Source organism: Macaca mulatta, chromosome 3 (assembly GCF_049350105.2).
Source record: "Macaca mulatta isolate MMU2019108-1 chromosome 3, T2T-MMU8v2.0, whole genome shotgun sequence".
Taxonomy (NCBI): Eukaryota; Metazoa; Chordata; class Mammalia; order Primates; family Cercopithecidae; genus Macaca; species Macaca mulatta.
Genome location: NC_133408.1, coordinates 111,641,156 through 111,664,508, shown reverse-complemented (window position 1 = coordinate 111,664,508; position 23,353 = coordinate 111,641,156). Strand labels below are relative to the sequence as shown.

The window sequence follows — 23,353 nt, the reverse complement described above, 5'->3', positions numbered from 1 at the left end:
CCTTAACTAGAATAAAAGTATTTTTCCAGTGAGGATAATTCAGTAAGCCCATAGCGATTCAGATTTAGGACAATGACTCCAGAGTGGAATTTTTTTTCTGAGAACTGACAACCAGCAAATGTTCATATTCCTTGAAACAATTATAGGGCACATCAAAAATGTTTATCTTAATTCCAAAAAGTTTAGTATAATATAAGTATTTTAAAGGCAATATGTTTAAACTCATTTGCTTTATGTTGGCTTGCAGTTCAAATAAATTATCACCATTATAATTGGTATGTTCCAAATTTGTTAAGAAACACACATGCAATTGAATCAAACTATTAAGAAAAACCAAATGTGTGAAACTTATTACTAGCGGGCAATGGAAAATTTAAAAAGGTTGTTAAAAAAACATTTATAAATTTTTTTTTTTTTTTTCTTTGAGATGGAGTCTCACTCTGTCACCCGGGCTGGAGGTGCAGTGGCTCGATTTCGGCTCACTGCAACCTCCGCCTCCCAGGTTCAAGTGATTCTCCTGCCTCAGCCTTCTGAGCAGCTGGGACTGCAGGTGCCCGCCACTACGCCCAGATAATTTTTTGTATTTTCAGTAGAGACGGGATTTCACCATGTTGGCCAGGATGGTCTCGAACACCTGACCTCATGATTCACCCACCTTGGCCTCCCAAAGTGCTGGGATTACAGGCGTGAGCCACTGCGCCTGGTCTATATATTTTTTTTACAAAGAAAATTATAAGGGGCTGGGAGCAGTGGCTCACGCCGGTAATCCCAGTACTTTGGGAGGCCAAGGCAAGCAGATCATTTGAGGTTAGGAGTTTGAGAGCAGCCTGACCAACTTGGTGAAGCCCTGACTCTACTGAAAATACAAAAATTAGCCAGGCATGGTGGCACGCCTGTAGTCCCAGCTACTTGGGAGTCTGAGGCAGAAGGATCACCTGAGCCCGGGAGGTACAGGTTGCAGTGAGCCGAGATCATGCCACTGCACTACAGACTTGGTGACAGTGCAAGACCTTTTATTTAAAAAAAAAAAAAAAAAGGGGGGGTAAGTATTTATGTCTGAGACGATGCTACTAAAACTTATTTAGCAAAAAATATTTACACAGTATCTATTTTTCTTACCTGTTCCTAACAGTTCTTTGTTCTGAGTTTTTCAAATTTCTTCATTTATTCCAAACCAGAATTTTGATACTTTATAATTTTCATTTTGAGTATTTGCTTTTTCTTCCTAAGAATATTTGTTTTATATTATCTTACCAATTGTACATAACAGAGATTTAAAAATATCACCCAGGAACAATGTCCTTCACTGTTCTGTATACTCAAGATAGTCAAAGAAAATACTCAAAGATTCAAGAAGCATTTTAAAAGTAGCACTCATTTTGGAACTGCCATGTTCTTCTTGAATACAAATAATAATGACTGGGTTTGCTTTCACATGAAAGTGCTATGAATTCTCTTTTGGAATAAAGATAGTATAATGAGGAAAAATTAGGTGAAATCAAGTTTCAGATATTAGACACTTCAGTTAATAATTCCATCAGGAATGAATGTCTATTTTAGTTGTCCTCAAATGCTGGACTGCATCAGAGAACCTGGTAAAAATGCAGATCCCTCCCACTGCCCCATACCTTGTAACTTAGAATTTCTAAGGATGTGGTCTAGGTACCTGCATTATTACCAATATTCCCAGGTAATTCTAAGACATACTAAAAGTTTGAGAATTACTGGTTCTTAATATTACACTGAATGTTTACAAATCTGTATCATTCTTTTGCCTCAAAAGTAGAGTACTGAATCGTGGAGCAGTCTGCCCCACAAATCAACAGAATATGATATATTCAACAGACATTACGACAATTATATTTTCATGTTCAAATTTTTTCACAAAACTGCTTGAGACGTGTTCAAAATCTCCCACGAAATGGGACAGTTGTGGGAGTCATACCACACACTGACATTCTCACAGATGTAACTCAAGAGAAAACTGAAGAATATTTTGCTAGGAGCACACCTGTTATGTGAACTATGGCTGATAAAGAAAAGTAACAGTGGTACAGATGAGTAACCATGTTTCTTGGTACTGGTGTTGTGACAATAAATCCCTTGTTATATAAAATCTTGTCATCTATTTTGTTAGAGAAGAATCTGCTTGGGTGTCAGAGCTCCTCCCATAGAAAGATACTCAGCCTAAAAACAAACAGGATGTTTTATTCAATGTATGCTATAAAATCACAGACATTTTAACTTCCAGAAGTTAAAATACATAGTGTCAATAGATAAAGCAAAATTATCTTTAACGGTATGATCTGCTATGATGCTGGAGCAATCTTTCTAAACTTAGCCATGCCTCACACTTCCTGCTGAGCCTTGAGACAGGCAGAAGCCAGAGTTCCACAGTAGGCAGAGGGAACCAAAAGCTGAGCAGAGGGCCCAGGCATTAGCACTGTCAGAAAACAACACAGTGAAGCTCACAGCAGCCAGCCCTGGGAACCATGGTATGCCGGGAAAAGGTGGGCATCACTTCAGAGGCTTAGAACTTGCAGAATATGAAAACGCATTAGGCAGTAAACAATAGCTGTGATATGCACAATCACAAGCATTTGGGATCAAGTTTTCCAGAGAGGAGAACATAAAACTTCCAAGAACAAAAATTGTTAAAGAAAAGTCTTTCCAAAATGCATGAAATACTATCCTAACTTTATTATAAACCTTTTCTTGATGACTCAGATCACTGGGGTAAACAATAATCATTATACTCTAGGCCAGGTATAGTGGTTCACGCCTGTAATCCCAGCACTTTGGGAGGCCAAGGCGGGCAGATCACCTGAAGTCAGGAGTTCAAGACCAGCCTGGCCAACATGGTGAAACCCCGTTTTAATAAAAATGCAAAAAAATTAGTCGGGCATGGTGGCGTGTGCCTGTAGTCCCAGCTACTCAGGAGGCTGAGACATGAGAATCGCTTGAACCTGGAAGGTTGAGGTTGTAATGAGCCGAGATCACGCCACTGCACTCTAGCCTGGTTAACAAGCAAGACTCCCCCTGAATAAATAAAAAAATAAATAAAAATAATAATTATACTCTATAAATTCTAATTACATTATTCTATTACATGGAGCTAAGATAACTTGTTGACCATGATATTGACCTGCCTTTTTTTTTTTTTTTTTTTTTTTTTTTTAAGAACTCTGGCTTGCTGTTTTAGTTTTTCTGTTTTTTCTCATGAAGGTAAAAGGTCAGCAACCATTTGTGAGTGCTGGAAATCCCACATAACAGGTACTGCTAGTTGCTTCTGTGATATCAATTCTCCCAGCTTCCTCACTAACAGAAGTGTAATTTTGTTCAAAGCAGCAGTGTTTAGAAAAGCCAAAAATACTTATTTCCCCAGACTCCTGTGTAGCTAAGGAAAGTCATGTGACACAGGCAGAGGGCTTCTGGGAGAGCTTATGTTTTCCAGATATGGACCCCTTTGCTCTTCCTGCCTGCCTGGGATAGGAATATGAGCTGGAGGAGGAACATCAAATGCCTCGTAACCATGAGATCGTAAGTATGCGTATAAGAACCTACATAGCTGAGGAATATTGGAAGGGAAAGATGAGAAAGTGTTTGGGTCCCCAAACTATTTTTAAGTCACTATACCAGACCTAGTGCTACCTTTGGGCATCTATGTATATGTGAATACATAAACCCTTATCTATTTAATTCATGGTTGGTTGGGCTTTGATATGTGCTGCTAAGACACATTTGTAATTGACAAATCGTAATTTGCTAACTTTATTCTTCCAAAAGCATAACCACTAAATAGCCAACTATGTTAAAAAGTATGAGTAAAGAAACCCTTGAAAGTAGGGGGAGCACACATGAATAAATCAATACATGAACTTTATGAGATGGTCTTGCCTGCTCAGGTCTTTCTTGTTTATTTTATGGTTCAGACTAGGTAAATTATTAATGTACGAAGGAGCATCTGGAGCCCACTTTGAGCCCTGATGTTCCACACTGAGGATGACATAACAACCCAGAGAGAAAGCATAGAGAAGGGAACCAGATTTGCCAGAGGAAGGGAGGAAGCCATGGGTGGGACTGGTCTTAGGATCAATTTCTTGCCTGATAGACAAAAGCTGATCAAGTTTTTGGTTGAAACATATAAAAGCATGAATGGGTATAGATAGGGTAAACAAAAATGTATTCAAAACAGAAAAGGTGGCTGGGCACAGTGGCTCATGCCTGTAATCCCAGCACTTTGGGAAACCGAGGTGGGTAGATCACCTGAGTCAGGAGTTTGAGACCAACCTGGTCAACGTGGTGAAACCCCATCTCTACTAAAAATACAAGAATTAGCTGGGTGTGGTGGTGCGCACCTATAGTCCCAGCTACTCAGGAGGCTGAGGCAGGAGAATCGCTTGAACCTGGGAGGCGGAGGTTGCAGTGAGCTGAGATTGTGCCACTGCACTCCAGCCTAGGCGACAGAAAGAGACTCTGCCTCAAAATAGAAAAGGCCAAATAAATTAAAATACATGACAAATGAATAGCAAGTAATTAAAATAACAGATAAAGTTAACAAAACGCACTTATATAGTGGGTAAGTATAAACAGGTTTTAGTATGGACATTTTCTAATCAGAGGCATTAAGGAGGATTATGGGAAGCTGGAGCATACTTTGAGATTGTTATCAGGAACCACAAGGAGCCTTCCCATGGCTTATCCCACTACATCCCCACTGCCTGGATACTATCACCCTAGGCAATCAATTCATACTTGCATCTAGTGTATGACTTTGTGCTGGTAATTCATATAGCTACAAGTGTAAGTGTGTACCTATATTACACAGTGGATGTATATAAAATGTCAGTTCCTACCCTAACTATCTACATTTCAACATAGGGACGTCCTGATTATTAAACTATGAACTATAATAAGGTAAGAAGAAGATCGTGAGATGGGAAATAAATCAACAGGGACAGGTTTGGCAGGCAAACCTATCTCCACCTTTGTTCCTAAAAATATTCTGAAATAATAAAAATAAATACTAAAGAGAACTTGCCTTTAACAATACAATATGTGGTAATTAGGTCTTACTGATAGAGTCAACTTAGGTAAGAGGAGCCTTACAATTTCAACAGGAGCAATGCTTCGAACCAGCTGCTGGAGGAGTGTAGCTTCGCAGTAAGGAAATTTTCTGATACTTTCTCTGATGATCTTTTCTTGATACACTGGAAAGCCATCAGAAGCTCGGCCTTTTAACAAGCTGAAAGATATTTTTTAAAGAGTATTTGGAGTTGAATCACTAAGCACTCTCTCCTAGCTGAACCCAACAGTTTTTAGTAGTATCTTCTGTTACTTAGGATTTCCTTTGTCTCTTCAAATCATGATGACGGGCTCAATTCAAATTGCTCTTCAACCCATATGTCACGCTAGGCCTTATAAGGTTTTCAGGCCCATTAAATGAATATGGAAAGGTGACTATCACCATAAAACACGTTAAACACTGTTATCAGATTAGCTAGTTACTTATTACCATGTCAGTTATTTGTACTAAGAATAAAAACTCTCATAGGGCCACACCCTTCAGACTTAGTTCCCTTTTTTAGGTAAGTATGCAAGAGAATTTGATCTCTGGTGGTCAGAGAACCAGCATAAAACACAGCTCTCCAAGGTACAGTAACAGAGACACCCTGGATGCCATTATAAATCCAGAGCTGCAACCTAGGGCATGAAATATGCTCAAATTTAGACTTGGGCCACTTTCTCACTGTGTGATCTTACACATGCTATTTAACCTCTCCAAACCTCAGATTCCTCATCTGTAAATCGCTGGTAACAACAAAAACATCACAGTAAAGAATACAGAACTGAATAATCACTCAATGTAAGTATAACATTATTGTCTGTTTGTCAAAGACTAAATGTGATTCCAACAACAGCAATTGCTGCCAAAATGTTTAATTTTGAAACCCATAATAATCAGGCTTCATATAAAAAAAAAATCCAGTTGAGTGTATTTTATAAACGACGTAGTAAAAAGAGTACCTTTTGATCAAGGTGTCCAGTTTATTCTCTCCATCTTTCAAGAAGTTAATGCATTTCTGAAAGATACAGCTTATGTAATGCATTTTCATAGCCAATACTTCATTCATGTCTCTTTGCTTCATACATTTCTCACAAATCAAATCCATCACTCTGTAGCATTTATTCAGGGCTGCTGCTTCTGTCAGCAGAGGATTCTCATTTACAAGCATCACGATCTAGAGGAAATCCCAGTGTACTCAGGTATTAAAGGAGAGACTTTTCCATGTACAAATTAGGTAGTCCATTTAGTTGATTTCAAAAGATTGCCAAAGAAAGCCTTCCTTAGGATCATGAAGTTATTATGCTATTTGTTAGAATGCAGATTACCCGGAACAAACATATAGAACAATATAGAATGACCGTAAAGTAGTGGAATCTCTTAAACTCTGTATATCAAAGTTATAATGTGATCTGCCATCTACCTATGCCAGAGTGCCAGTATGCCACTCAAGAGTACATGATTTTACAGTCTCTGTTAAGTGCGCTTTGACTAAAGATAAACATGGCAAATTTGAACATTTTACATAAAGAATCAAATCATTGAGCAATAACCACTTTTAGTTAACATTACTCAGCTCTAGAATTTCATGGCTAGGAGAGCTACAATTCTCATTAATTCTTATTAAGCATAAGAAAATGAGATTTTTTCAGAATGAAGTCTAAAAATGAAATATGCTTTACTTTCCAATTAACTACATTTCTCTGCGGAAATTTTCCTGAAGATGCTTCCGATCATCTACAGTCATGAGAATAGGTCAAAGAGGAAGCCATAAATAACTTTAAGGGGGAAATATTAGAATGATCAAATCTTACACATTATGAGTACCACATTTCCTATGTACGCACAGATTAAGTGTAATTTAGTGTAATAAGTCAAATTTAGTGTAATAAGGAGTATTTTTGTATTAGCATTGTTGTAGGGTAGATTATTTGAAGTGGGTCTGCATAGGACTGCTGTAAACATCCATGGTGGTATAATAGTAATGTAAACATGAATGTGAGTGTGGCAGGAGGCAGCCAAATGCCTAGGCAGATGGGGTGGGTCCTTGATGAAGCGCCATTTCCAAGCCAAAGACAGTTTAAAGCCTGAAAGGCAAGCTACAAATTAAATCCTCGAACTGGATTGAGAACTTGTCTTCCTGTTTGGCTCAATTTCTTCTGACTGATCCTTACCCTTCACCTATTTTACATACACCTACCCTTTCCTAACTGGTTTTCTACACTGTCGTGCCCACCACTGAGTGGTGTCTTCGCTTTAACCTTTTTCACATACTCACAAACCAATCAGCATGCACTCCCCATTCTGAGTCCATAAAAGGACCTGGACCCAGGCACACGGGGGACTTTCCCACCTTCGGGTAGGGGAACCACCTCCCTGCATCCCCTCTTTGCTGAGAGCTTTCCTTTCACTTAATAAATTCTACTCCACTCACTCTCCAGTGTCCACGTCTAATTCTTCCTGGTTGTAAGACAAGAACTCGGATCTAGCTGAACTGACGAGCACAAAGACCACAATAAATGTAACAGGGTCACAACTGTATGCACAGAGCAGAGAGCCAGTCAGTACTTGCTAACCTACCTGTTACAGCTAAATCAATATCCCAGGGACTGTACATGTCAGGGAACAACAGGTAGAGTTTCCTGAATTAGTTTCTTTTCTTTAGGCATGAAAAAAGATCATCTATTAGTAAAGCCCATAGCTAGCCCTCTAATTAGAAATTTAACACAGATGAAATGTCCCTGTAAAATTAAATGATTTTCACTTTTTGACATTATTAGATTTATATACAATCTAGTGTTTTACAAAAATCCAGCACTTAATAATAAGTTATTAGACTTAATGAAGCAAGTATAATCAGAATCCTTATTGGTAAATTTCTTGATAACTCTCTCTACCAAAACATACTTTGGCAATTTATGGTAGAGAAGAAAAGACTCAGTAATCATCTGTTTATACTTCTGCTAATTGTAATCATTTAAAATTGTTTGATCAGTATTTTTATATGTGGCATTTATAATCAACTATAGAATCTTAAACTTACAAGTGAAATTCTTTCAAAAAATTTCAAACAGAACCCAGATTAATAATTTTTTGTTTGGAGACATTAGACCTTATCTATTTTTTAATACACAGCACAAATATACACCAAGAAAAATGACAAATAACCACATCATTAACATGAGCTTAATGAAACAATTACATAGCTACACACAAAAGAATAATATTTGTACTTGTTTTCTTCCTCAATCTCTGCAGCATTATGAAGTAATATATTACAAAGGAAATCCTTTTTATTAATTAATGAGGAGGAGCATTTAATAAATATATTTCTATTGGCATTAAAAACTAGATAAATTTTTACCATTCAAAGGATTGCTACCTGAGAATATGTTCATGTAGTGGCATTTTGAATTCCTTGTAGTTTTTAAATCCCATTTTTAAAAACTGCTAAATCTACAATACCAGGCTTGAAAATCACAGTAATCAAAGACAGGATTGCTGTGTGCACATCTGCCTCCTGTCCACTCATAGACCCTGCTCTGCTGACATTTTTTCCTGTGATTTGGTTTTTCTTCTAGATAACCTTCATATTCTGGGCATCAGCACAATCCTCCAAGTCCCTTTTGAAAACAAATGCATCCTTATTGCTATGGCAGCCACTTAGCCTAGACACAAATATAGCTATGTTAGGTGCACTGTAATGAAATGTGAGGTGTGTACTGGGGAGAATTTCTGAGCTTGTTTTAAAAGCTGTTTGACATTATACAGTGGTTATTACTTTTTAAATAATACTCCATAGGAAAGGCCATGCTAGCTTAGAAAGGGGTAGAGCAATAAAAACAGGCCGCAACAAAAAAAGCAACTGGGTGGCTTTTATATCCAAAGGATGGATAAAAGAAAAGCTTTCGAGTGAATAGATCATTTAAACCTACAAAAAGCAAGGTCTGGGCTGGAGGAAGGTATATAATAGGATAGTCCCCTTTATACTCTAAAAAATATTATGTAGTCTATTTCAGACTATACACCTTTACAAATTATTGTCTGCATAAATATGCCCTCAATCTAATTTACTTAAAATATACACCTTCAAAGATAACTGAAGACAGAGTATTAATAATTTTTAGGACACTTAACCCTGAAAGACTGGGTTCCAAGTAAACATAAAAAAATATTCCAGAAGCCTGGCCAACATGGAGAAACCCCATCTCTACCCAAAATACAAAAATTAGCCAGGCATGACGGCAGGCACCTGTAATCCCAGTCACTCAGGAGGCTGAGGCAGGAGAATTGCTTTAACCCGGAGGGCAGAGGCTGCAGTGAGCCGAGATCTGCACCACTGTACTCCAGTCTGGGTGACAGAGCAAGACCCTATCTCAAAAAAAAAAAAAAAAAAAAAAAAAAAAAAAAAAAAAAAATCCACAAACCCTTACTGCAATCTGAAGGGGTAGAAACCTAGATATGAAAGACAGTGAATCAGAAAAATACAGGGCAAATCAATATAAGCCAGAATATCCTGTATTGCTCAGGCAGTGGAGGAACAAGGGTCTTACAGAACCAGACACATTCTCTACATTGAGAAATACCGTCCCCTGACAGAAACCTGTCTCCCCATCCCAGCCAGCCCATGCCTGAGACAGCACCATGGAGAGGAGCCAATGCTTCTCTAGGGAGTTCTCTTTTCCCTACGTGTGCTGGGAGGCAGAGAACCACTAACAAAGAAGAAAATACATATTTTTTAAAGGTTAAATTCTAAGCCCTCTGTAGTCTCCACTAAAAACATGAGTATGCAATTCACAGCTGAATTTGCCCACTTAGTATCACTAGTGTTGCCTCTGGCAGTTCTTCCAGAATATTAAGAAAAATGCTTGAGTTTTCTAAAATAAAAACAGCAGATTTCACTTTTCTGTCTGATGGGAAAGGTATCTATTAGTTTGTCATCTCTCTTAAGGGCCTAGAAAATTAATTTGGGTGGAGGAACACACAATGAGTAAATTTGGTTTGTTTCTCAACCTTCAAATACTCAAGAAAGATGTACAGGGATGCATCAGCAAAGCAATAAGATTACATACGTTTTGGATCTTATATCTTTGAATGAGGGTCACTCTTCAACAGAGTTACTTATAAGAACTGTCCACTCATTTTCATGATGCTCAGCAGACTCCACAGATTCTTCTTTTGTAATAAACTTCTGGGAAAATCTATTTTCTACATGATAATAACGCCTTATGTTAAGGAAGAACCTTAACTTTTGACCCAACTTACTATCTTGCTCACTTAAACAGCTCTGAACTACTATCAAATCTTTACCCTGTGAGTAAAAGCATGTGACAGATATTGAAATTGAAATAGGACCTCATCACTGTAGCACACATGTAGCTGTGTAGTTTTCTATGATGATTATTGAGGAAATTATACTTGTTTAGCTGGATTTTTTTTTAATTATGCTGTAAAAACAGTAAAAGCCCATATTTTTAAAATCTAGAAGACAATAGCCCTGAAATATTTCAGAATAGCTCTTGAAATTTCCCAGTTAAGCCATTTGAACTTATGTGTTCATCTACGAAATTTGACAATCTGTTTGATTTGATGAATTACTGGAAAAACTATGTTATTTAAAGGCATCAAATAGCCACTTACCTTAAAAACGTTCCCGTGATTACATTTCAGAATCTTTCTTAAAAAGGCAATTATTGTAACAGATGCTGTTAGTGCCCCACCTACATCCTTTTTACCAGGCCTGTATACCAGGCCTCAGAGGCTCTCAGGGTCAGCTACTATGGTCTTTTCTCCAGAAGACTGCCCTCATTGAAAGGGAGCCACCTCACTTGGTACTATCTGGGAGGCTGTCCTTTCCCTCTGGAGACAGGCCCCATCCAACAACAGACTGATGAATACAAAAGCTGGACTCCCTTGCTTCTCTGGAGCCACTCACACTCCAGAGCTCCCAGTGGGATGAGGTGGAAGCTAGGCTTCAGCGAACCCATCTCTTTGCGTGGCTTTTCCTGATGCTTTAGTCTGTTTCTCTCTCACTCACTCACTTCCAGGTTTCAACGGAGAGTGCTCCTTCAATAAATCAACAGGCCAAAAGAGCCCACTGCAAGCTCTACATCTACAAAACCCAACCCAAGACAATTATGATCCTGTATAATAAAAGCAGTTTAAGCTCTGAAGCAATATTTACATAAAAAGCAAATACAGTAGACAGCACACTACCTTGACAGGATGAAGATTCGTTGTGGTGATGATTTTGTGCAGCGGGCCTGCCAACTTTGGGGGCAGTTTTGGCTCTTTATCCAGTCCCTGGGGCTTAGTGTAATAATCCAGTCTCTCTCGAGGAAAGAAATTGTTGATTATGGTCACACAATCATGTTGACCTTTTCACAGAAAAAGAGAAAAGTTGTGTTTTAGTATTAAAAATAACACATCTGGATTTTAAAATTAATTATGTTGCCATTTTTGTGATGTAAACATGCACCAATATCTTTATTTTTCAGGAAAGGAGAGTAGAGAAGGAGGACAGGTAAAATATTTTAGAGAACATTTATAAACATTCCTTGTAAAGTTGATAAACAATCTTTGAAAGACACAGAATCCAAAATACATATGAAGATTATGTGGATTACAAAAGAAAGCACTGTTCAACTTGTAAGAGACCCTGAGTATTTCATAAGTTGCTTGTAAGTTAAATGTCTCCTCTTCTCAGCCTACACAAATGATGCTCATGTTTCCCTAATCACATCCGGTTGTATTCACACAAAATTTAAATTTACTCCATATAAAGTATTGTTCTTATTATAACGATAATATTAAACTGAAACCCTCTCCCCCTTACCCACTACCCCCCGAATTTGAGAAAAGCTTGCCCTCTTTGTGAAATGTAGAGAAAAGGCTTTTGCTTCCATAAGCTTGGAATCCATATCGTGGCTTTGCACAGAATTCCAAGCCACTTCTCTAAGGCATCTCTAATTAAAAATGGTTCTACGAAAGCAAACTCTTCCCCGGGGAAGCTGCTGGCCTGCAAGTGTGCTCCTGTGGCCTCCCGTCCCTAGCTCCCTCTCCACTACCTCTCTGTAGCAAAGCAGTGGCCACTCTGGGCAAGCAGGCAGAACCCACAGGGCACACAGGAGGGCGCAGGCTCTGACTGGATCTCCGGAGGAGAGACTTCTTCCTCCATTCTGACCGATGAGGGCTGGGGGACCAGCGGAGGCGCGCCTGGGCAGAGCGTGCAGACGCCATGGTCCCCGCTCCCGGAAAGTGGTCCCCCTGGGGCAGTCTGCGTGGCCCCTGCCTGCTTGTGCTTGGTCCTGGGAGCGTCTGCTTGATCCTGCCGACAACAGGTGACCTGCGTGGGGACAGCACTGTGGGCCGGCTGGACCCTGGTGCTTGAGGCTGGCAGAGGGCTCTGCTTGTCCCTGAAAGTTCCTGGAAGAACCCAGGGGTGGCGGGCTTCATCCCTGTGCCTCAGCTGGTTTGCTGACCAAACCAGCTTAATGTCTCAATTAAATGGTTGAACACTTTTGATGAGATATTTTAGAACTTTTTTTTTTTTTTTAATGGGAACAGCTATCTTTTTATTGCAGCTGGATATAAGATTTTGTTTTAAGGAAGCATATGCAGTTTGTCTTCATCTTCTCTGGTTTCTTCATACACAGATGTAAATTTCCACACAGTTACCTGGGTTGATTTTGATGCGGTGTTCATAACCCATTTGCATTAGATTTGCTTGGTTGAATGTCATTTTTCTCTCTTCTTAAAGATTCTGGAAGGAGGGGTTTTCATTTTCTAAACTAACTAATTAATGTCTTAATTGAGACATTAAACTTTCTTCTTCCACTGATCCAGGACCCTATCAGCTTTACCTGACTGCCTGGGAGGTACAGAACAAAGTACCTATGGGGATCCAGCAATTCTGAAGATTATGCAATGCCTCCAACAGAGGGCTTCTTGGGTTGGAAGTGTGTGGATAACATTTACCCTAACAATAACCACTACAACTACAGCAAATAAGAGCATTTAAGTTAAGCAGATTCAATTATAATATATAAATAGACTTTCAAGAACCACAGAGAGATTTAAATTTTAAAAATTAACAGGCAAACTGAAAGAGGCGATCCTGGTGACTATTGAGAACTAAATTAGTAACACAGAGGATCAAGGCCAGTCATGGTGGCTCATGCCTATAATCCCAGCACTTTGGGAGGCTGAGGCAAGAGGACTGCTTAAGCCTGGGAGGTGCAGACCACCCTCGGTAACATAGCACAACCCCTTCTTTACAAATAATTAAAAAAATTAGCTGGGTACAGTTGTACATGCCTGTCGTCCCAGCTACTTGGGAGACTGAGGCAGGAGGATTGCTTGGGGCCAGGAGTTGGAGACTGCAGTGAGGGTGTTTTTTTTTTTTTTTTTGGTGAGAGAGTCTGGCTCTGTTGCCCAGGCTAGAGTGCAGTGGTGTGATCTTGGCTCATGGCTCACTGCAACCTCTGCCTCCTGGGTTCAAGCAATTCTCCTGCCTCAGCTTCCCAAGTAGCTAAGACTACAGGTGTGTACCACCACACCCAGCTAATCTATTTTGTATTTTCAGATGGGGTTTCACCATGTTGGCCAGGCTGGTCTCAAACTCCTGACCTCAGGTGATCTGCCTGCCTTAGCCTCCCAAAGTGCTGGGATTACAGGCGTGAGCCACCATGCCCAGTCAAAGCTGCAGTGAGTTTTGATCACACCACTGCATTCAAGCCTGGGTAAGAGACATCCAGTCTCAACAAAATAAACAAACCAAAAAGATCGAGTGGATGAAATATCTCAAAACAGAAAAATTCAGATATAGAAATCATTATGCAAGAGATGAAAGAGCTAAAGAACAAATCCACGAAATCTAATAGTGAAAATTAACAGAAATCTCAAAGGAAAAAAAGGAATAGATGGAGAATTAAACAAATGATAAAAGAAAACCTCCCTGATTTGAAAAGAGAAATTAATAGTGATCACAATACCATTTTTGGTACTCCGTGCTTTTATTAAGTACCAGAACACCCAATTTCTTTCTTTTTGGGGGCTTGGGGGAGGTGGGTATTTCTTTTATTTCTTTCCCTAGTATATACGTCTTGAGAAGTCAAACAGTAGCAATCTATATTAAAAATGTGAAATGAGCCAAGGTGCTCTGTTTAGAAAATGAACACCTCTCCCAGAATCTTCAAGAGAGAAAAATGACATTCAACCAAGCAAATCTAATGCAAGTGGATTATGAACACAGCATCAAAATCAACCCAAGTAACTGTGAGGAAATTGACAACTGTATATGAAGAAACCAGAGAAGATGAAGACAAACTGCATATGCTTCCTTAAAACAAAATCTATATCCAGCTTCAATAAAAAGATAGGTGTTCCCACAAAAAAAAAAAAAAAAAAAAGTTCTAAAGTAGCTCATCAAAAGTACTGAACCGGACACAGGAAGACCTGAAGATAAAGTAGTCAGAGAAAAATATGGAATTAGCTTACAACTATATCTTCTCGTCAGTCCTCCAATTAGTACAGTCAGGGATTTCTTAATTATACCTTTTTTTTTTTTTTTTGAGACGGAGTTTTGCTCTTGTTGCCCAGGCTAGAGTGCAATGGCGCGATCTTGGCTCACGGCAACCTCTGCCTCCTAGACTCAAGCAATTCTCCTGCCTCAGACTCCTGAGTAGCTGGGATTACAGGCATGAGCCACCACGCCCAGCTAATTTTGTATTTTTTAGTAGAGGCGGGGTTTCTCCATGTTGATCAGGCTAGTCTCTAACTCCCGACCTCAGGTGATCCGCCCGCCTCAGCCTCCCAAAGTGCTGGGATTACAGGCGTGAGCCACTGCGCCCAGCCTAATTATACCTTTTTAAAGAGAAAAAAAAATATTACTTTACCTTTTTTCCCAGATTAAGCTTTTTTATTTTAGGTAGTGCTTATTTTGATATTTTCATTAATCTGCTAATAACATATTTGAATAATATGTTTAAAGTTTATCTTTGTAAATACTTAATCGTTTAAGTTTAAATTTTTGTAATTGAAATTCTTAAATATTTTACTGGTTTTAAATTTATAAATTCTGAATATACATAAATAAAATAATACTATTAATATAGAAAATAAATGCTGCGGGTGGAAAAGCCAGTACATCATGTTGCTCCCATATTACAATCACTAGATTTGAGTCCTCTAGACTTACAGGGCTCACTGAGTGTGATTCATAGGAACACACACATACAACAAGACTTATCCTATTCAAATTTTTTATTTTCAAGGATAAGCTGAAAATCAAACGCTCTTCCAGAATGAGAAATGTAAAGTTTACAATGGAAAGTAAGTTGAATTCTCATTTGCAAAACCAGAACTTAGAAAACTGTAGAATAACTTCTATATGTCTCAGAGAAAAGAACTGTGATATGAGTCAGAAAGCTAGGCAAAATATGACTCACATTTCAGAGAGAAAGGTATTAATAGTTTTGTCATGATGGGTTTCAAAGAATATACAACCTACGTAACCCATTTGAAAAGGTCTATAACCAAAATCTAAATGAGAACAGAGATCTAAAGACAAAAATGGAGACAAAGGGGAGGAGAGAGAGGACAGTAAGAGAGGGAGTTCATATGAGTGGGTGAAGATAGATGACAGGCAAATCATACAGCTGGTGGTGTGGATTACTGAAAGAGAAGCAACACCCTGTCAATGACACTCTCACTACAGCTGGTACTAAAAATACTAGACTCTCTCAGCAAAGTCCACAGCTACAGGTATGATGGCACAGGTTTTGAGGAAGTATCAGAGGAGGCAGAAAGGAAAGACCTGTGGCCTGACAAGGCAAAAACAGAGAATGTGGAGAAATAAATGAAGTATAAGGATTTCATCTTGTAAGGTTGCTAAATGGGTAAATACGGGGCCTTGGGGATGGGGGATGTGGTACTGTACAGTTTTGACCAGCCAATCACTTTAAGGAAATACATGTGTGTGCGCGCGTGCACCCACACACACACACACACACGCGTGCACAATGTCAAGTAAAATAAGGAGTAAAAATGAGGTCAAAGAGGAGGAATGCAACCACATATATCAGTAATTACATTAAATATACATAAGCTAAATACCTGTTAGGAGAGGGAAACTATCATTTTGGGTTATAAAACAGAACCCATCTATACATTTGTAAGTTATACTACTTAAATGAAATGATAAAGATTGAAAATAACAGATGAGCAAACAGCTTATTGACAAAAAAAGGAATTAGGAATAGCTGTAATATCAGTAAAAGTAGAACTAAAAGAATTCAACAAGAAAAAGAGTGACATGATACAATGATAAAACCAATAGCAATATCAAATTAAAAGTGAAAAGCTAAAAATATTTTCATTAAAAATAGGAAAAAGACATGTCAATTATCACTATTACTTTTTCTAACTTTGAAGCCCAAAGCAAATTCAAATAGAAAACAAGATAAAATATAATAGCTATAAAATCCATTAAACTGTAATAAAAATAAGAAAAAAATACAGAAATCAATAACTTTTCTCTTTATTATCCATAACCAGCTGGAAGGGATTGAGTGTGGAGGTGGTAGTGCAAATTCTTACCATATGAACAGTAACCACAAATTACTAAGAAATAAATTTTGAAAGAAAGGATTGAGATGAAGGAACCTATTAAATGTTATCCAAAGACCAAAAGTCAGTCCCCTCCCCTAAAAGAAACGTAAAGGCATACTGTGTAACTGGATGGAAAGTCCCAGCATCATACAAATGTTAATTCTCTGCAAATAATTATATAATCATTTAGTAAAATATAATTTAACTTACCACAAAGGTGGTATTTCAATTCAGTAGGATAATGTTAGCTGGTGTAATAAATGGTACCATCACAATTAGCTATATATCTGGGGAGAAATGAACTCTAAACAAATTCTAGAGGTACCAAAAAAATCATAAAAAATAACTGAAAGATATTTAGGAGAATACTTATATAACTTCTGGTCAAGAGGCCCACTTTTAGCAAAACAAGAAACACAGAAGCTATAAAAGAAAAAATATGACCACTTAAAAGTAAATTTCCTGATGGGCACAGTGGTTCATGCCTGTAATCCTAGGACTTTGGGAAGGACCTGAGGTCAGGCGTTCGAGACCAGCCTGGCCAACATGGCGAAACCCCAGCTCTATGAAAAATACAAAAATTAGCTGGGTGTGGTGGCACATACCTATAGTCCCAGCTACATGGGAGGCTGAGGCAGGAGAATCGCTTGAACCCAGGAGGTGGAGGTTGCAGTGAGCCAAGATTACACCACTGCACTCCAGCCTGGGTGACAGAGTGAGACTCCATTTCAAAAAAAATAAATAAATTAAATAAATAAATAAATAAATAAATAAATTTCCTATGGCAAAGGTCTCCATAAAGTTAAAAAAGAAGAAGAAAGAAGGAAGAAGAAGAAGAGGAGGAAGAGGAGGAGGAAGAGGAAAAGGAATAAAAAGAAGGAGGGGGAGGAGGAGGAGGAGGACTGGCATAAAATATTTGAAACACATTTGTTAGATAATGGATTTGTATGCATAAAGCTCCTCAAAGCAATAACAAAGGGCATCCCCCCACAAAAAAATGAAAAAAAAGTATAAGTGGGTAATCCACAAAAGTGAAAATACAAACTACCAACAACAGAAGTGCTTAATTTCATGAATAATGAGGGGAAAATACGTACCATCTTTTTAACTATCAGACTGGAAAAAATGAAAGAATGATAATACCCAGCTCTGGTGAGGACATTACTGTGAATTACTATGCCCTTTTGGAAAGGAATCTAGACTTACATTAAAATTAAAACTCTAGGCCGGGCATGGTGGCTATAATCCCAGCACTTTGGGAGGCCAAGGTAGGCAGATCACGAGGTCAGGAGTTCGAGACCAGCCTGACCACATGGTGAAACCCTGTCTCTACTAAAAATACAAAAAAAAATTAGCTAGGTGTGGTGGCGCATGCCTGTAATTCCAGCTAGTTGGGAGGCTGAGGCAGGAGAATCACTTGAACCTGGGAGGCCGAGGTTGCAGTGAGCCGAGGTTGCGCCACCACAATCCAGCATGGGCGACAGGGCAAGACTCTGTCTCAAAAATAAATAAATAAGTAAATAAATAAAAAAATAAAAAGTCGGCCGGGCGCGGTGGCTCAAGCCTGTAATCCCAGCACTTTGGGAGGCCGAGGCGGGCGGATCACGAGGTCAGGAGATCGAGACCATCCCTGGCTAACATGGTGAAACCCCGTCTCTACTAAAAATACAAAAAACTAGCCGGGCGTGGTGGCGAGCGCCTGTAGTCCCAGCTACTCGGAGGCTGAGGCAGGAGAATGGCGTGAACCCAGGAGGCGGAGCTTGCAGTGAGCTGAGATCGCGCCACTGCACCCCAGCCTGGGCGACACAGCGAGACTCCATCTCAAAAAAATAAAAAATAAAATAAAAAGTCTATATCCTCTGTCTCAGCAATTTTACTTCTAGGAAATACTTTAGAGATACTAAAGTTCTAACATGTAAAAAATATTCAAACACTAACTTATAAAAAATAGAAAATCAAGGATGATTATTACCTTATTTGTGGAAAAGTGGTTAAAAACCTGTAAAATTGGTCAATAAGGGAGAGCTTACTGAACTGTGGAACATCTGTATCATGGAATATCACGTAGCTGTTGAAGGAAATGAATTATGCCTACTGAGATGGGAGGAACTTCCATGATATATTACTAAGTGAAGAAAACAAGTTACAAGGAATATCTGCTGTGTGATAGATGGCATTTTAAAAAAATGACAAAAGTCTTATGTATGTATGTACACATGTATACATACTGATCCACTTGAAGGAAACAAAAAGGGGAGAATGATCCTTTTTAAAGGCTAATTATTTGGAAAATACAGTAACAACTGGAAGGGTGCAATGTAATTTTCTGTCTGTGAAATTAAATAGATTAAAAAGGAATGAAAACATTGCTCTTATGTTAGGATAGGATTGCAAACAATTTCTACCGTAGTAAAAATTTTGTTAGTATTGTAGTGTTAAGAAAAAGAAAGGAGCATTGTATTAATGCCTGAAAGAAGAGACCCCTCCATTTCCAGACCTGTGATCTTGGGATAATTATTTTACCTCTATCTGAGCAATATTTTGTTACATTGTGGATATAAAGAAAACTTGTACAGTTAAATAGAACTTCAGAGATCACGTAATTCCCCTGCTTCTTTGCATACAGATCAGAAAACTGAGGCCTATGGAGGTAAAGGAATTTGCCCATGATCCTATAACTAATCATCAGCACACATGAACTCAAGTTCAAGTCTCCAGATTCCTACTGTAGTGTTCTTTCCCCCTGCAGTGATACCCTCAAAATTAGCTTAGAACTGAGATGGGGGCAACTTGGGGCCTGTACGTATGGGAGTTAAAATATTTCTCTGAAGCTTACACAAGGCCACACCTTTCTCAAGTCCTTCTGAAATTAAAATAAGGATATTTCTTCTAACAGAAAAAGCTGTCATAAGGCAACTGAGTGTCTGGCTTAATCAATGGCAGCTTCTATGAGTAGTTTCAAGAAAATAATATAATAAAATTTAACATAATATTCAGTTACCATCCTCCATACCTAATTTCCACTGTATCTGAACTTGACTTCTCTCAAAACCCCCTTGAATGGGATAGATCCTCCTCTTCTAGGTATTTTTATGGAGCTCTGAAGTTCTACCTTGGAGTATATATTTTCGCACCATTTGTCATTGCTATTATCCTTTAAGTGCCATGAAAGTATGAACAGCCTGTCTTATCACTATAACCAAGACACCTACAGTGATGCTTGCTTTATAGGTTGTGAACATTATTTGTTTAATGAATTATTAGTCCCTACAAGGCCACTTACTGCACTCCCAATAAATCAGATGTTGCTATCTTTGCTTTTCTCTCAGTGGAGTCTCTTCACCACCAATTCAATGGCGTCACAATACCAAAGAACAAGAATTCACTCCCACTCTCTCCTTACATTATGTCAAGTAATAGGATTAACACGCCAAAAATTATTGGGCACACAAAACAAATGTCTGTGGTTGATGAGAATGATAATGAAGTAGTTGTATATTATTATCAAGTACTCTTTCCTAAGAGTTACATCATTGTTGTAATAATTATTAACAACACTAATACCATTTATTTAGTGTTACATGGAAAGCTCAAGTCTATCACCTCTTTTAATCCTCACAATAACCTAGTAACATTTTACCATGAGGAAAGTGAAGGTCAGAATTATTAAGTACTTTGCTATCACGTGGCACAGCCAAAATTTAACTTGAGATTACTGACTTCACTCTTCATATTCTTAAACAGTAGGGTTAGCTACTTTCATTAGAGACATAAATATACATGTTATAAGCATTTGTGAGCAATTAAAATGGCCCCACTACTCTTTGTATTCCAAAAACTGGAAATTCGAAATAGCCGTTTTTCTCCAGAGTCACTAGGTATTTCATTAAGTTACAGTGGACTGTAAATACTTATGTTTTTTAAAGCAACATGATAATATTTCCACCAAGAGAAGCAAAGTGGTTTTTTTTCCACAAGGGAAATTTTGGGTATAATCTAATGTAAAACTGCAGCAAAATCTCACCCACAAAGGCTGCCATCTGAGCTGCTGTTCTTCCCACAGAGTTGACAACATCTGTCTCAGCACCAGCTTCCAACATTACCCACGTGATGTCTTTATTACCTAGAGTTTTAAAGGAAACATATTTGTTAATGTTAAGGAGGACACAATTTAAACATCCCTTTTCTAAACTCTTTATACCTTTTCTTCCCCCAGTTCATTTTAGGTTTCGGTCATGTGGATATTTTCATTCTTTTAAAACATGAATCATAACTACAGTAAAGAATAAAATGCTATAGAACCTACTTGGAAATTAACCTTATTTTCTGGAAAACAAATCAAGCAATGCAAAAGCAGTCTGGAATTGAATATCGCTTTTTTAAACAAAATGAAATATGTTTTCCTAGAGGTAACGCTTAGAATAAAATCAAAATACACATACAAAAACATTTTTAAAAAAGAGATAAAATGAATAGGGCTCCCCTTTAATATCAGCTAACCCATCCCATTCCTCACACTTACAGGCTCTGGAATAACTATTAACCACTGGGGTATCTATCTTTCTACAACTTTTTTCTATCTAAACATACACATGCTATTCTATTCACATTCTTCTACTAAAGTAGTCATTATGGGTATTTTGCTATTATGAACTATACTCGGTGAAAAGTATTTTCCATTCATTCTCACAAGTTTGAATTATGATTTGCTTAGGAACAGCTCCTGGGAAATATTGCCAGATCAAAGGTTATGCATATTTTGAATGCATTTTGCCAGGCTGCCATCCAGCAAGGTTGGACTGACATGCACTCCCCAAAATAGTGTAAAGAAGTTCCTGAGCATTATAGCTCTTTCTTAACATTTGCCAGTATAATAAGCTAAAAAATAAAATTTATTGTTCTACTTTACATTTATTTGATTACTGTGCAAAATGTTTTATATTTTGATCAGCCAGTTGTATTTCTTTTGTTTTCCATCCAATTTTCTTTTTTTTTTTTTGAGGCTGAGTCTCGCTCTGTTGCCCAGGCTGGAGTGCAGTGGTGCGGTCACGGCTCACTGCAAGCTCCGCCTCCCGGGTTCAGGCCATTCTCCTGCCTCAGCCTCTGGAGTAGCTGGGACTACAGGCGCCCGCCATGATGCCCAGCTAATTTTTTGTACTTTTAGTCGAGACGGGGTTTCACCGTGTTAGCCAGGAAGGTCTAGATCTCCTGACCTCGTGATCCGCCCGCCTTGGCCTCCCAAAGTGCTGGGATCACAGGCGTGAGCCACCATGCCCAGCCAAGTTTTCCATCCAATTTTCTACTGCAGTATTTTTCTTTTTATAATTGATTTATAATAACTCTTTTTTTTTTTTTTTTTTTTTTTTTGAGACAGAGTCTCACTCTGTCACCCAGGCTGGAGTGCCAGGGCATGATCTCGGCTCACTGCAACCTCTGCCTCCCAGGCTCAAAAATCCTCCTCCTCAGCCTCCTGAGTAGCTGGGACCACAGACGTGCACCACCGTGCCTGACTAATATTTGTATTTTTGGTAGAGACAAGGTCTCACCATGTTGCCTAGGATGTTCTCGAACTCCTGGGCTCAAGTAATCGGCCTGCCTTGGCCTCCCAAAGTGCTGGGATTACAGGTGTGCGCCACTGTGCCCAGCTAAAAGAACTTCTTATATTTAACAATATAATCCTTTAAGGTATATAATAAATATTTTTAGTTTTTCGTTTGTATTTTAACTCTATTTATGGTATATCCTACAAATGAAAATGTTAAATTTTTATCAATATTGTTCTTTTTGGATTCTGTGGTTTATACAGTGCTTAGAAATGCTTCTGGATTCCAGGATTATGAAAATATAGATTATTATCTTCAAAGTACAAGGATATTATATTACTTCTGTATTTTTCAAAGAGCTACACCAATTACAGATAACCCCACTTAATTTTAGACAGTGTTTCTAAATTGTCCTTATTCAGCAAATAATAAACAATACAAATCCAAGTAAGTTTCTAAATGGATCATCATATTTAGCACATAAGTGCCAGTGAGGCAAACAGATAGCTCTATCACAGCGACTGTTTGTTCAAGAGAACAAAGAAATTTTCGTATCACTTGAAAATATAAAGATATACAATATCAAAGGCGGTAACTTGAAAGAAAAACAGATCCAGTTCCTCAATTCCATCAAAATGTTGTCCACATAAAGAATCAATTGATTTAAATAACAAAAGAAATAGATCACCAAATTAATTATATAATTTATTTCCTGCATTATAGCTTTTCAAAAACCAATCGCCATCATTCCTTTCCATAAAACTTGATCATAAAATTAATAAAATCAAAATGCATTTAATCTTCTAGTATATATGTACTTATAACAAGTTTGTATAGGTAACTAATATTTATAAATACTAAAACTTCACCAGAAAGTGCAGCAAACATTAGGGCTGTGTATCCATGTTCATGCTGATGGCAATTTACATCGGCTCCATGTCGCAGTAGTAATTTGCACATATCAAGTTTTCCTTTATATGCTGCATGCATTAGAGGAGTCATTCCATTCTTTAATAGAAAGAGGGAAAAAGTATTAATTTTACTGTTTTTTCTGTACCTATGAACAATTTCTGCAATTAGAAATATAAAATGAATATGAATTAATTAAAATGATCTTTATAATATGTATTTGTAT

At 38.1% G+C, this 23,353-nt stretch overlaps 1 protein-coding gene across 6 annotated transcripts in view; it reads right to left on the bottom strand.

The window, feature by feature from the left end:
- ANKMY2 (ankyrin repeat and MYND domain containing 2) overlaps positions 1-23,353 on the bottom strand; it is a 47,278-nt gene that overhangs the window by 5,290 nt on the left and 18,635 nt on the right. For 5 of the 6 annotated variants that reach the window (NM_001257747.1, XM_077995089.1, XM_028844979.2 and 2 more), the window contains 5 exon segments: positions 5,110-5,245; positions 6,028-6,242; positions 11,282-11,442; positions 20,700-20,798; positions 23,088-23,226. In NM_001257747.1, the coding sequence (NP_001244676.1) occupies positions 5,110-5,245; positions 6,028-6,242; positions 11,282-11,442; positions 20,700-20,798; positions 23,088-23,226 (750 nt within the window). 6 annotated transcript variants of the gene reach the window in all.